This window comes from Megalobrama amblycephala, linkage group LG2 (genome assembly GCF_018812025.1).
Source record: "Megalobrama amblycephala isolate DHTTF-2021 linkage group LG2, ASM1881202v1, whole genome shotgun sequence".
NCBI lineage: Eukaryota > Metazoa > Chordata > Actinopteri > Cypriniformes > Xenocyprididae > Megalobrama > Megalobrama amblycephala.
Genome location: NC_063045.1, coordinates 23,740,504 through 23,754,682, shown reverse-complemented (window position 1 = coordinate 23,754,682; position 14,179 = coordinate 23,740,504). Strand labels below are relative to the sequence as shown.

The 14,179-nt window shown below is 36.3% G+C and overlaps 1 protein-coding gene across 2 annotated transcripts in view; it reads left to right on the top strand.

Annotated features, from left to right (window-relative positions):
• Positions 1–14,179, top strand: part of grip2b (glutamate receptor interacting protein 2b) — an 87,142-nt gene that overhangs the window by 62,656 nt on the left and 10,307 nt on the right. For both annotated transcript variants that reach the window (XM_048167246.1, XM_048167253.1), the window contains 7 exons: positions 1,905–1,968; positions 2,675–2,820; positions 4,937–5,081; positions 5,730–5,869; positions 9,097–9,279; positions 9,381–9,534; positions 13,046–13,163. In XM_048167246.1, the coding sequence (XP_048023203.1) occupies positions 1,905–1,968; positions 2,675–2,820; positions 4,937–5,081; positions 5,730–5,869; positions 9,097–9,279; positions 9,381–9,534; positions 13,046–13,163 (950 nt within the window). The remainder of the gene's footprint in view (positions 1–1,904; positions 1,969–2,674; positions 2,821–4,936; positions 5,082–5,729; positions 5,870–9,096; positions 9,280–9,380; positions 9,535–13,045; positions 13,164–14,179) is intronic.

Below are 14,179 nucleotides of genomic sequence, written 5' to 3'. Positions count from 1 at the left end.
TTTGCTTATAACTTCTGATGGGTTTGTCCAAAAATCAAAAATGTGGACTCGTTGGATTCGGGGCATCATGTCGAGTCGAATGATACCCAATTTTCCCATATCAGACATTTTGGCTGTCGGCCATTTTGAATTTTGTGCTAAAATGCTGTATTTTACGAACGCATTAGCGTATCGTTATGAAACTCGGTATGGGTCATCAGCACAATGTCCTGAAGGAGCCTGAGAAGTTTCGGACCAGCGCCACCTTGTGGTCAAAAGTTATAACAAAATTTACAAAAATGCTAATAACTTTTGACTATATTAACCGATTGTAATGAAACTGGTCTCAGTAGATTCCTTGGGTCATGCTGAGAACATAGATATTAAATTTGCTATAGTCAGCTAAACTTCCTGTCCGCCATATTGTTTTTCTTTAAAAACCTACTTTTTCTAACTCCTCCTAGACCGTTGGTCCGATTTTCACCAAAATTGAACCGTGTCATTTTCAGACCATGCCGACAAAAAGTTTTGGATTTCAAGTCGATATGTCTAACCGTTTTCGTATACCAGAGCAAAGAATTTGAGGCATGATGCAAAAACGACTCTTGAAGCTGTATCTCTGCAATGCTTTATCATATTCAGACCAAACTTGGTACGTGTCATCACAAGCATGACCTTAGGCATCATACAGTGTTTCGGCGCAGCACCACCTACTGGAGTGGAGATATGAAAAATGGCTATTTTTGCTTATAACTTCTGATGGGTTTGACCAAAATTCATAAATTTGGTATGGGTCATCAGGACAATGCCCTGAAAGAGCCCGAGAAGTTTTGGACCAGCACCACCTTGTGGTCAAAAGTTATAACAAACTTGACAAAAATTCTAATAACTTTTTTTTCTAATTGCTCACTGCTGCTGTTGGTCTGATGCTCCCAGCCATGTTGTCTGGCTTCTTGTGCCGTTTTTGTGCTTGGCCCCGTAATTGCTGCTTGCAGCTATATTTATTATTGTTTTGGTTTGTTTTTCAATTGAAAATCATTAAAAAGTCTAATATTTATACAGTTATATAAAAAAAAAGCTATTTTAAAATAAGTTGGGTTTTTTTTCGTTCTGCCAAGTTCATCCTAAATTTTCAGTTTCGGCCCAAAATTTTCATTTCAGTGCTACACTAATTATTATTTTATATGTTCATATAATTTTGGTTCTTCTGACATGATTCATTTTTCATTGGTCTGGATGTCATGTCCCAGCTTGAATGTCTGTTTGTGCCAACAGCCTGTGAACTGCAGTCAAGCTTGATTGTGACTGTAAGATCATCCTCTTTCCTCTGGCTCTCTCTCTTCATCTCTCGCCCAGTTAAATCTTTCTCCCAGAAATACTTTCTGCTGAGTACCTGAACATAACGGATGATGTGTCATGTTTTTTCAGTTGCCTAGAGCGGAGAGCATTGTGTGTATTCCAGCTCTTCAGACCAATTGTTGAGACGTGAAACACTGTTTTTGGACCCCTATATTACCATGGTATTATTCGAATTAGTTTTGAGTTAGAATTTAAATACCATGATATTTATCAAAGTACTGTTTGCCATGGTACTTTTCATAAAGGATACTTCGCATCACCTGTGATAAAATGTGGAAGAATCTTCACTTGAAAATACTTGTGGCTTCATTTGCATTAGTTAGTTGAACAGCCACTGGATGCTGGGAATTTTTAGACTTGTGATGGAATTTTGGTCTTAAAATGTTTTATTCTATCTGCACAAAATATTCTCTCTGAATGTCTGGCTGATGCTTTTGCTGGATCCAGATGAGAGTTTCTGGTTTTGCCTTGAGACCATGTTTGCGGGGGTGTTTTAGTGTGTGTGTGTGTGTGAGTGTGTGTTTGTGGCATACTGAAACACTGCTGTTGATGTTCTCTCCTTACAGCCAGTAAGAAACCAGGAGAGCCTCTTATCATCTCTGACATTAAAAAAGGCAGCATGGCCCACAGGTATGAACAAAAACACCTATAAAATGTTCTAAAGGCTTTCTTTATGCAAAATTTTTATTTTATATAATTATTTTTGCCTCTTAGAAATATAAATCCCTTATTTTTTTATTATTGTATTATGTGTGTGTGCTGAGAAATTTATAGCCTTTTTTATTATATATAATTGTTTTAGCTCTTAAAAATATAAATCCCATTTTATTTTATTTTAGATTCTTAGAAATAAGTCCCTTAATTTATATATTATTTGATTTATTTTAAGATTTAAAATTTTAAAAATTCTATAAAATACAATTTTAAACATGATGTAGAATGCAGAAATATTCCACAGACATTGTAGAATTGTTATAAATACAGGAACAAAGTATGAGATGTGTTTGTAATGTCCAGCAGGTGGTGACAAACTCCATATATCATATATGATTTATTACTGGCAAATAATGTGCTTTCTTTACATACTTTATAACATAAAATTGAGTTATTTGAGTTATTGAGTGATATAAAAATAATTTTATAATTTATAATGTATATATATATATATATATATATATATATATATATATATATATATACACACACATATATAAGAACTCTTCACGACTGTGTATTGCAGAAAAAACAAATACAAAGTTTGTTGTAAACTCACTCCACAGACTTGTCTTGTGTTTGTTTGTGGGACTGAAGTGCATTTCATGGTTGTTTCCTGCAGAACAGGAACTCTGGAGCCCGGAGACAAGCTGCTAGCCATAGATAACATCCGCCTGGAGAACTGCTCCATGGAAGACGCTGTCCAGATTCTCCAGCTGAGCGAAGACCTGGTCAAACTCAAAATCCGCAAGGATGAGGACAACTCAGGTGTGCTGATGTGGACCTGCAGTCCAGCTTTACTTTCAGTCTGTTCAGAATTGGGTGAATCCCATAAAACCTGTAAAGAACACGTGAAGCTCATCATTTCGTATTTTAAAAGATAGAAATGGGGATATCATGTTATTGTTTATCTGATATGTGGTTATTATTGACTTATACTTTTATTTTTTTATTTAATATAATATTGTTTTGCTTCTTATAAATGTAAATCCTTCTTTATTTTATTTGATCATTTATCAAATATATGTATGATTTGAGATATAATTAAATTTTACCATTCTCATCTTATTTATAATTTATTTCATATATGATAAATAAAAATAAAATAAGCTTGTTTTGCTTAGAAAAAAAATAATAATATGAAATATGACCCAGTTAAATGCTGAAATTTCATTCAGCTAAATTAAAATTATTACAAAGTAAATCAGTCAATCCAAAATCAATCAATCAAGCAACCCTATTTTGATTTTTAAAGCATTTCAAATCTAATTTGAAAGTCATACTGAAAGCATGTCAATGTGTCATTCAACATTTGACAGCCAGGTGTCAGTATAATATCAATGACAGTAATGACAAACAACTCCTGGTGCAAAACTGTCAATCAAATATTCAGTATTAGTCATCAAAATCAATCAATATTAGAGTCATCAAAACTATAAAAATTACTCAAATACTGTACATATATTTTATGTATCCATTCTGTTATTTTGTTGACACGATAGAGTTCTTTCAACAACTTAAGACATTTAGCATGTTGCTAGAAAAAGCAAATTTTTTGTTATGAGGCAAAACAAAGTGTGTGGTCAAAATAGCATTTGAAATAAAAATATACGGGTTGAGTCTGCAGACAAGTCTATTTCCAGCTCCAAGAGCGAATAAAGAGAACATTTAAATACCGAGCTCTTGTAAAAATATTCTTTGAATATTCATAATATGTTAGGGTGACCATGTTTTGATTACCAAAACCAGGACACTCAGCCCAGCAATGAGATACTCAAATGATACTCGAAGTTTACTCAAAGATGCCTTATAATTTCAATACATTTAAAGTATGCTTCCTCTGTATGGATAGAAAATTGTTATATATTACAAAATACTATTTATAACCAAAGACACAAATTCAGATAGGCTTCTCAGAGGTTATTCAACATGTTTTATTATGACAAGTTTCAAAAATAACGAATGAAATAATGATAGAAATAATGTCAATTCTGTATTAGAAAAATAAATAAATAATAAATAACTAAAAAAAATACCTCTGCTATAGTAGCAACCAAATTTAATTTACTAACTAACAAAAAATCTATATCTTTAAATCTATATCTTTAATTTTCTTCTTCATCCTCGTTTTCCTCTTCATCCTGTTTTTCTTCCTCATCCTCCTTGTTTGCCCGTCTATATTTTGCTGTAGAGCTGATCTTTCCCAGCAGTTTGTTGTTACTAAACAAATAAGCATGAAAGTTAAAAAGAAATGTATATAGGCCTGTCAGCTTTTACATCGCAAGGTACAAAGGAAGAGCACAACAAGCTGAACTCATTGTAGACGATAGCTGAAGGTTGCTCTGCTGTTACACGAAGTATCTGTTATTCAGTTACAGACGAATGCACAAATCGTGCATACTAATGAAAACATATAAACTGTTACCTAGAAGTAAACAACTGTAGTTTAGGCATAAGTCAGCCGCGACGCTGAGAATATAGTTACCTTTATGGAATAATACACTAATGTCTTGAGATACAATGTGAACTAATATTCTCAGTTGCATGTGCAATCGCGCATGTCTGCAAAACTCATTTATTTTAATGTATGCTCCGCCTTCGGAAACCGAAAATCTCCAAATCTCAGAAACCGAAAATCTCGTAACACCAGTCAATTTAATGGCCCAATGAAAAACAATGAAAACCAGGACGACCAGGACAGGACATGAAAACAGGAAATGTCCTGGGAAAACAGGACGTTTGGTCACCCTACAATATGTTGATTTGAATGCATGTCTGATGAATCTAGCATCCTCAAAATATGCAGAAACACCTCCTTTCACTATCCATTCCAGTGTTATTAGTTACTTGTCTGTCATTTTCTATGTCCCTGTCCCCCATCCAGACGAGCAGGAGTCTTCCGGCTCTATCATCTACACAGTGGAGCTGAAGCGGTACGGCGGCCCGCTGGGCATCACCATCTCCGGCACAGAGGAGCCCTTTGACCCCATCATCATCTCCGGCCTGACCAAGAGGGGTCTTGCTGAGAGGTGAGCCACGGGTCAGACAGGTCGACTCCCAAGCCGGCCCCTGTAGAGCTGCTATGACACCCTCAGCAGCCCTGCAGAAAGACGAGCACTTTGTGTCCTCTCTCTCTCTCTCTCTCTCTCGTTCTCTCTCATTTTTTCTTTGAAATAAACCATTCAATTTAGATATTAACATTATTATTATTATTATTATCATCATCATCAATATTATAAGTATTATTAAAATGTTAATTGCTTATTCGCAATTAAACTTTTTTCTTCCATTTAACAATAAAAAGTTAGAACATTAATAGTAGTAGTAATAATATGTATATTTAAATAGAACCATTTCATTTAGATTTTATTGTTGTATGTTTACATATGTACACACAAACAAAACATACATATATGCACACACACATACACACACACACACACACACACACAACACACTGTGAAGCAAAATGTAAATTGGTAATGTTAACTGAAAACATTCAAGAATCAATGTGCTACATGCAATCCATCAAAATGCACAGAAAAATACAGTTGTTTCTCCAATTATGGACTCTGTCCATGAAGGTCAATTTTTAAAATGAGAGTTTCTTTCCTAAAAGTCCTCGGGGCCAAATTGCCCATGTGTCATCACTGTGCCGTTGTTGTCTGTTCTCTCAGGACTGGAGCCATTCATATTGGTGATCGGATTCTGGCCATCAACAGCGTCAGTCTGAAGGGAAAACCGCTCAGTGAAGCCATACACCTGCTGCAGATGGCAGGAGAAACCGTCACCCTCAAAATCAAGAAACAGACTGACAGTAAGTCTGAAACAAATGGATCATAGTAATCAATAGGCCTAAAATAGGCCTCATGTTCTATATGGAAAAATCAATAATATATTCGATATATATATATATATATATATATATATATATATATATATATATATATATATATATATATAACACAAGCCTGACATGAATTTAAATTTCCTGATTATTTACTCACCCCCATGTCATCCAAGATGTTTATGTCTTTCTTTCTTCAGTTGAAAAGGAAATTAAGGAAAACATTCCAGGATTTTACTCCATATAGTGGACTTCAACAGCTACCAACAGGTTGAAGGTCCAAATTGCAGTTCCAGTGCAGCTTCAAAGGGCTCTACACGATCCCAGCTGAGGAATAAGGGTCTTTTCTAGCGAAACGATAACTTGCTCTAGCTCTGCAATGTGCCACGCATTACGCACTCATGTTGGAAAGGTCATGCATGACATAGGCAGAAGTACCACAGTGAAACTCCATGTCATTTTCTCCTCCAACTTCAAAATCGTCCGACATCGTTGTTTTACTTTTTTTTTTTTTGTAAAGGGCGTTTGACTTAGGCCCAATCCCAATTCTATTTTATACCCCTTCCCCTTCCCCTTCCCCCTACGCCTACCCCTTCCCCTTGCCCCTTGAAACAGAGTGTCAAGGGGTAGGGCTGAAAATATTCCCCTAAGAAATGGGACACCACTACTAGACCGTTACACGTCATCATAAGTCGTCGCTAGCTCCTACGTCATAGATGCGCCGATGTTTATCACACACTTCTAAGATGCCATCGATAGCTTTATATCATGTAATGTACACGTATTTATGGACTTAAAGGTCCCGTTCTTCGTGATCCCATGTTTCAAACTTTAGTTAGTGTGTAATGTTGTTGTTAGAGTATAAATAAAATCTGTAAAATTTTAAAGCTCAAAGTTCAATGCCAAGCGAGATATTTTATTTAACAGAAGTCGCCTACATCGAATGGCCAGTTTGGACTACATCCCTCTACTTCCTTCTTTAATGACGTCACTAAAACAGTTTTTTGACTAACCTCCGCCCACAGGAATACACAAGAGTTGCGTTTGTAGAGTGTGTTTGTCGCCATGTCGTCGAAACGCTGTTATTTTCATCCCGCAGTCCAATCACCGGGTCTGATTCCGGCTCAAATTGATAGGGTAAAATTAAAGACATGTTTACAATAACACTGAGCGCGTGTATCTCCACGTTATGGTAAGAGGCGTGACTTTTCTGGGCAAGGAGCGCTAAGCTGCTGTCGAATCACAACACAGGAACCGCTGGCACAATCAGAACTCGTTACGTATTTCTGAAGGAGGGACTTCATAGAACAAGGAAGTCATCAGCCTGTTTTTATGACAGTGGAAACAGCGGTATACAGATAAGTAAATTATGTGAAAAATACTGTGTTTTTTTTACACGCGAAACATGAACACATGTTATATTGCACACTATAAACACAATCAAAGCTTCAAAAAACCACGAAAAACGGGACCTTTAACCACAACAAAACAATACATTAATCAGGCATGCGGCAAAAAGACAAGTTAGCTGCCACCGGATTTGAATTTATGTTGTCAAATCAACGCGGGTTTCAATAAAATATAAAAAAATGTGTTGTGGAACTGTCATAAAGTAAAAAACATTAGCAAACTTTTTTCATAGCGATTTTAACAAATCTTTTTTCGGAGAACATAACCGTATACATGAACACAAGATTAAAGGCAACATAAAACAAGTGATTATTTATTACTAAAATACTGTTTACCGTAAAAAAATACTTACATTTATGGGTCTCTCTGCTCGCTCGGTCGGCCATGTTGGAAATTTATCATACCCCTTCGTCTGAAGTGTGGTCCCGAAAAATCTTCGTTTGAAGGGCTACCTGGCCCTTCCCCCTACCCCTTCCCCTCCAACCAAATGAGAATTGGGACACCCCTGCCCCTTCACGTGAACGCGTGAAACAAAGGGGAAGGGGGAAGGGATAGAATTGGGATTGGGCCTTAGTATTTGCACGTTCGCTTTGTAAACACTTGCTCGGTACTTCCACCTACGTCACACGTGACATTTCCAACATGATTACAGTACATAATGCATGGCGGATCGCAGAGCAGTGCAAGATGAGCATTTGTGGTTAGAAAGTATATAATTTATTTTTTATTTTAATTTTTTTGAAAATGACCAGTTGTTTTGCTAGATAAGACCCTTATTCCTCGGTTGGGATCGTGTAGAGCCCTTTGAAGCTGCACTGAAACTGCAATTTGGACCTTCAGCCCTTTGGTAGCCATTGAAATCCACTATATGGAGAAAAATTATTTGAAGGAATGTTTTCCTCAAAAACCTTAAAGGGTTAGTTCACCCAAAAATGAAAATCCTGTCATTTATTACTCATCCTCGTTGAGTCGTTCTGCACCCATAAGACCTTCGTTCATCTTCGGAACACAAATTAAGATATTTTTGATAAAATCCCATGGCTCAGTGAGGCCTTCATTGCCAGCAAGATAATTAACACTTTCAATGCACAGAAAGCTACTAAAGACATATTTAAAATAGTTCATGTGACTACAGTGGTTCAAACTTTGTTATGAAGCAACGAGAATACTTTTTGCGCACCAAAAAAAACCCAAAATAACGAGTTTATTCAACAATATCTACACTTATGACTAAACAAAGCCTCATTTACTGAAATTACGTGACTTTGGCAGTTTGATACGCGCTCCGAACCACTGATTCTAAACAAAAGATTCGTAAAGCTTCGAAGCTTCATGAAGCAGTGTTTTAAAATCGCCCATCACTAGATATTGTTGAATAAAGACGTTATTTTGTTTTTTGGTGCACAAAAAGTATTCTCGTCGCTTTATAACATTAAGGTTGAACCATTGTACTCACATGAGCTGTTTTAAATACGTCTTTAGTACTTTTCTAGGCATCTGAAAGTGTTAATTATCTTGCTGGCAATGGAGGCCTTACTGAGCCATCTGATTTTATTAAAAATATCTTAATTTGTGTTCTGAAGATGAAGGAAGGTCTTACAGGTGTGGAACGACATGATGGTGAATAACTAATGACAGAATTTAAAGTTTTGGGTGAACTAACCCCTTTAATTTCTTTACAACTGAAGAAAGAAAGACAAAAACTAAATTATCAGGAAATTTGAATTCTGAAGTGAACTAATCCTTTAACTTCATATTTGATCATTTGATAATTGTCATCCCTTCAGCACCAGATGACAAAAATAAAGAGAACGATCTCGATAACGAGCTCAGCGATAACGAGGACGAGATGACAGACTCACAGAAGACCAATAAATTGTCCGACATTTATTCCACCACCATCCCCAGCGTGGATTCAGCAATGGAATCATGGGACGGATCAGGAATTGATGCTGGTTATAGCAGCCAAGGTGGGCTCAGTCGCATAAATGAGGATGTAAATCTCTATGTTGTAACCTGTTGACAGCCGTAGTAAAAAGTATGACCTCATCCACCTCCGCCTCCTTCAAAGGTGCCTACATCCATCAGGCTGCTGGGATTGCTTTACACCCTCACGAGTGGCGTAACACCAAGCAGAGAAACAGCACTCCACCTCCCACCCGCCGCAAAAACTACCCGTTTAGTGACGGAGGATTCAGTGAAGACGACTGGGATAAAGCTGCTGGGTAAGATAGGAAGTCATGTTCTCCAAGCTCAAAAAAGGAAGAAAAATATACTGTACTGTGTACTCTATTCAGTGTTTTTATTGTTAAAACTATTAAAAATGTTTTCATAAATTGAAATAAATCTGAAATAAAATATAAATATTGGATAAAAAACTTAAAGCTGCAGTCCGCGATTTTTCCCCTTTGTCGCCATCTCTGTTTGAAACCTGCAATTGCAGTCATATGCGGAATTGTTATCATTATGTGTGTTGTGCATCGGCACGACTCCTCAGAGGATGAATCTAATGTTTGCTGTCAGTCACCACACCGGTGTGGATACTGTACTTCAGAATCACAGTTTCTATGACCAATATAAGAATTTTCACTGGAAAATACAGTATAATCTGAACAAGAAACATTTCTGCCACTTTTGTTCTAACCAACTGAGGAAAAAAGCATTAGGCCTACAATAAATCACGCTGACAATGATGATTAAATCTAACGATCGCTTAGCTCGGATCACGCCAAACCATGCAAATTATTATTACTGTTATATTGTTCTCAAATTGTTAATGTTAACAACATCAGCATTGCGTGAGTGTGTATTTAGTGTATATTAGCCTTACCTGTAGATTTCAATTTCTGTATCCACTCCACAGTCCAAAGTCTTTTGCTTTTTGACTATGGGTGAATCTCCAGTTGTCACTGATGATTGTCATTTGGACCTTTCTGGATTACAATTTGCCATCAAAATGATAAGTTTAATTATTGCAGCTGCTGTGAGAACAGGCTATAAATGATCCGCTACCAGCAGCGTCCTCACGTGATAAAGTCGACTAGCCTGGACTCCTTCTTTCTGTTTACAGACGTGACGTAATGACGCACAGAGGAACTGCTGCATGCTCGAATTTCCCGTGGAAATCCACCATGTCGCTCTTATTTTAAAACATTATTACAAGCTTACTGTTGTGAATCGGGCTAAGATAAGGAGATAGTTTTGAACACTGGCTGGTTGATTTTGGATTTTGGATCATTTTTAACCAAAAATGTTACGGACTGCAGCTTTAAACTTAAAAAATGTACATTAATATTAGAGACGTTGCCTTGGCAACTAACTGAAATTAAAAAAAGTTTAATGCTGGGTTCAGACTACATGATCAGCCTGATTTTGGCCTGATCTGTTTGATTCGTAAATGATGATAGGCATCAAGAGGCAAGAATCGATCATTTTATAGGCCAGTTAACTCTGCACTGACAGACACAGACCAACACCGACAGCAGTTACTCTAAAAAATGAATTACTAGCTACTTATTACATCTTCAACAGTATAATTAATTACTGTACTAATTACTCTGTGTAAAAAGTATTGGATTACTAATTACTAATTACTTTCTAAATCCCATACCATATTCAACCAGTTGAACAATACAAGGATAGACACAAAACTGCACTTTTGATTCTTTCAAATAAATGGTGTACAATTGTGTAAATTATTCTTGAACTGACAAAAGTATTTAAAGAGAGAAGGTTACATTAAAAATATACATTTTAACATCAGAAATTCAATTTTGAAGTTAAATCCTCTATTGTTATATATGGAATTCTTCTACAGTCTATACAGTGTTTTATTGCATCATAAGTAATTGTAATTAAATTACAAAATGTAATTTAATGTAGTTCCACCTCTATCTCCACGTTTTTTGTTGTTGTTTTTTTTGACTGACAGGGGGGCTTTTCTGATGACAAGATAGCCAATACAAAACACGGCACTTTGGCAGTCGCTAATTCAGCCTTCTTGATGGCATAATGCACATTGTTAAAGACAGCAAGCGATAGTCTGACATGTCTTGTCCACGACATGACAAAATCGCATAATCTGATACAGTGACTAATGCAACAGACAACAATATTGTGTAGTCTGAACCTGGCATAAGTTAAAGTACTATACTTACTAAAACTTAAAAAAATAAAGCTAAATAAAAGTATTTTAGGTAATGTACTATATCGTAATCCTTGAAGCATAATTGCACTTTAGGTTTTTTCATTTGTTTACTTTTTTCTTTTACTGTCTTTTCTATAATGTTTGAATCAGATGCTAATGCTAGTATTGTTAACAATGGTTTTCTGGGGTGTTTTTTTAGTTTTTAAAATTAATTTATTTACTCATTTATTTTTCTAGTGTTGTGTAATCATAACTCTTTATAAAAAAAATGTTTAAAAAAAACAGTTAAAAAAGGACATATTTAGATGCTAAAAACAAAATATGTGGAAGCAAAATTACTAAAACTTAAACTAAAAAAAAATTAAACTTAAATTACATAAAAATAAAACAAGAAAATATGAAAAAAGCTAAATCCAAATATTAATAAATATTATATTACTATATAAATAATGCTAAAATAACTCTGATTCTATTATAGCAGCTATATATGTGGTAACTGGTTATTGCTTCTGCTTTATTCTTAATATTTATCTGTCCGTAATTGTAATTAGCTTTCAACAGATTGGCAACCATTTATCATGCCTTAGCAATAAATTGTAACATAAATTTGACTTCTGTTTGAATACAGTTTTACTTTTTATTTAGTTTTAATTTAACCTTTTTGGTTACACTTTATTTTGATGATTCACTTTAGACATTCTACTAACTATAAGCAAAGACTATAGAATAACACAAAACGTGTCACTGGTATTGTTTTGAATGGGAGAAAGTGCAACGTGCAATATGGCGAAATAAGTCCCGCCTTCTAAATAAGAGCCAATCGCCAACTGGTAAAGTCATTGCATCACTGCAGCGGCCGTTAGAAGCTCCGGTTTCTATAGAAAAAGTCAGACGTGTGCCTCTGAAATGAGGCACAAGAGACGCGCATTTAGGTCTGCGCATTAGGTTGATCCAGCCTGAAAAATACAGTTTTTTTTGTCATGATTCGAGCGTTTGGAAAAAAACATTTATGAGACAGTTGTTGTCAGATTTGATTGGTGATTTCAAATATGAAATTTAATTGAAAACTTGGTGAACAGCTTTGGAGAATTTTATGTTTCCTCATTCAAAGAGATAGGAGCTGCACTTGCATGCCCGAGAGGCGTTTCAAAGATGGCCGCCAAGTGAAATGACTTGTCTTAAAGGGACTTTGCTTTAAGTAACTTTGTAACTACATGTCAACTAACTCTCATTAGAGAATTAGTAGACTGTTAAGTTCGGGTTAGGGTTAGTAGTAGTTGCAAAGTTACTTATAGTCAGCAGAATGTCTAAAGTGACCATTAAAATAAAGTGTTACCTTATTTTTAATTTACACTTAATGAATTCATCACCACTTGTGAGGAAAAGTTAGTGCTGAAGTGTTAATTTTCAATCAGCTATCCCTTTAAACACCAAGGCTTCAGACCTACAGTTTCTTTCGCAAGATTCCCCCTCTCCACCCATCCTTGCGGTCTTTCTTAACGTGCCAAGGCTGGTGCCAGAGTGCCGGATGTCAGTGCCAGCTTAAGTGCCTCATGCCTTATTGGCTCTAATCTGTGTGTCTGCCGCAGATACAGCAGCCAGATGCATGCCGATGGTCTCATAATGGAGCAGGAGGACAGCTTCTGGTGCCAAGCCCTGGAGGACCTGGAGACGTGTGGCCAGTCCGAGCTACTGCGTGAGATTGAGGTAAACACTTCAAATAATAAGCTCGCTGCTTAGAAACCTTTAATCATCTAGTGGATTAGATATAATTTAACACATAAGAAGAAAGATGGCATTTCTCCATTGAAAAAGTTAATAGTTTACACTGTGACGATGATGTCAACATCCGTTATGTAAGAATCATTTCATGAAAGAGAGCCATTTGTGTACACAGCCCTTTCACAAAGTCTTGAATTTTGTTTTTGGGCTCTACTAGAATAGGTTTTCATGCTTGAATGTTCTATTAATGTTCATTATTTTTCACATATTTTATATTATTGCAGCACCTCTCTTCTCAGTCTGTCAGTATCGCTCTGTTTAGTTCCTGTCTCTATGAAGCCCCTCCTTCTGAAAAGCACAATGTGCTCTGATTGGTTGGCTGGACCAATGTGTTGTGCTTGGTCAAGCGCTTTCAGCGTGTTTAGGAAATGTCTCGCCACTTACTATTACTGCGAATTTCAACACACTACTAAAGCAAATCAACCAGGCCTCGCTCCTTTTATTTTGCATATGAATTGGGCGGGAATTATTTAAAAGAGGAATATTGTGATTTTGTGAGATGTTCATTCCCAGAAGAAAACTCAATCGAGGCATTTCAGGGAGTTCAAAAACAGTGCGCGCTGATAGAGTTTAATCATGACAACTCTCCTAATAGTTTTAACATGTTTTTGAATATGGCAATGTTAATGTATTTGGTCTTGCCAGACTAGATCTGCTACGCTGCTGCAGAGCAAGTATGGACTTGCTACTGCTAATAGATACACAGACACGCTGCTGTGAGCATGTAAGATATGCTGCTGCTGCATGAATACACATACTGTACGTAAATCCCATAGCAGATCTAGGCAGGTGGAGCTGGGGGAGGTGGAGGGTTTCAGAGGAATTCGCCAGCTTACAGCAAACAATGAACCAGACTATCTAAATGTTAAACAAGTAATCTCATCGGCTGCAGGTCAGGATCAGCAGAGGCCAATCAGCTTGTGCCATGCGGTAATGATGTG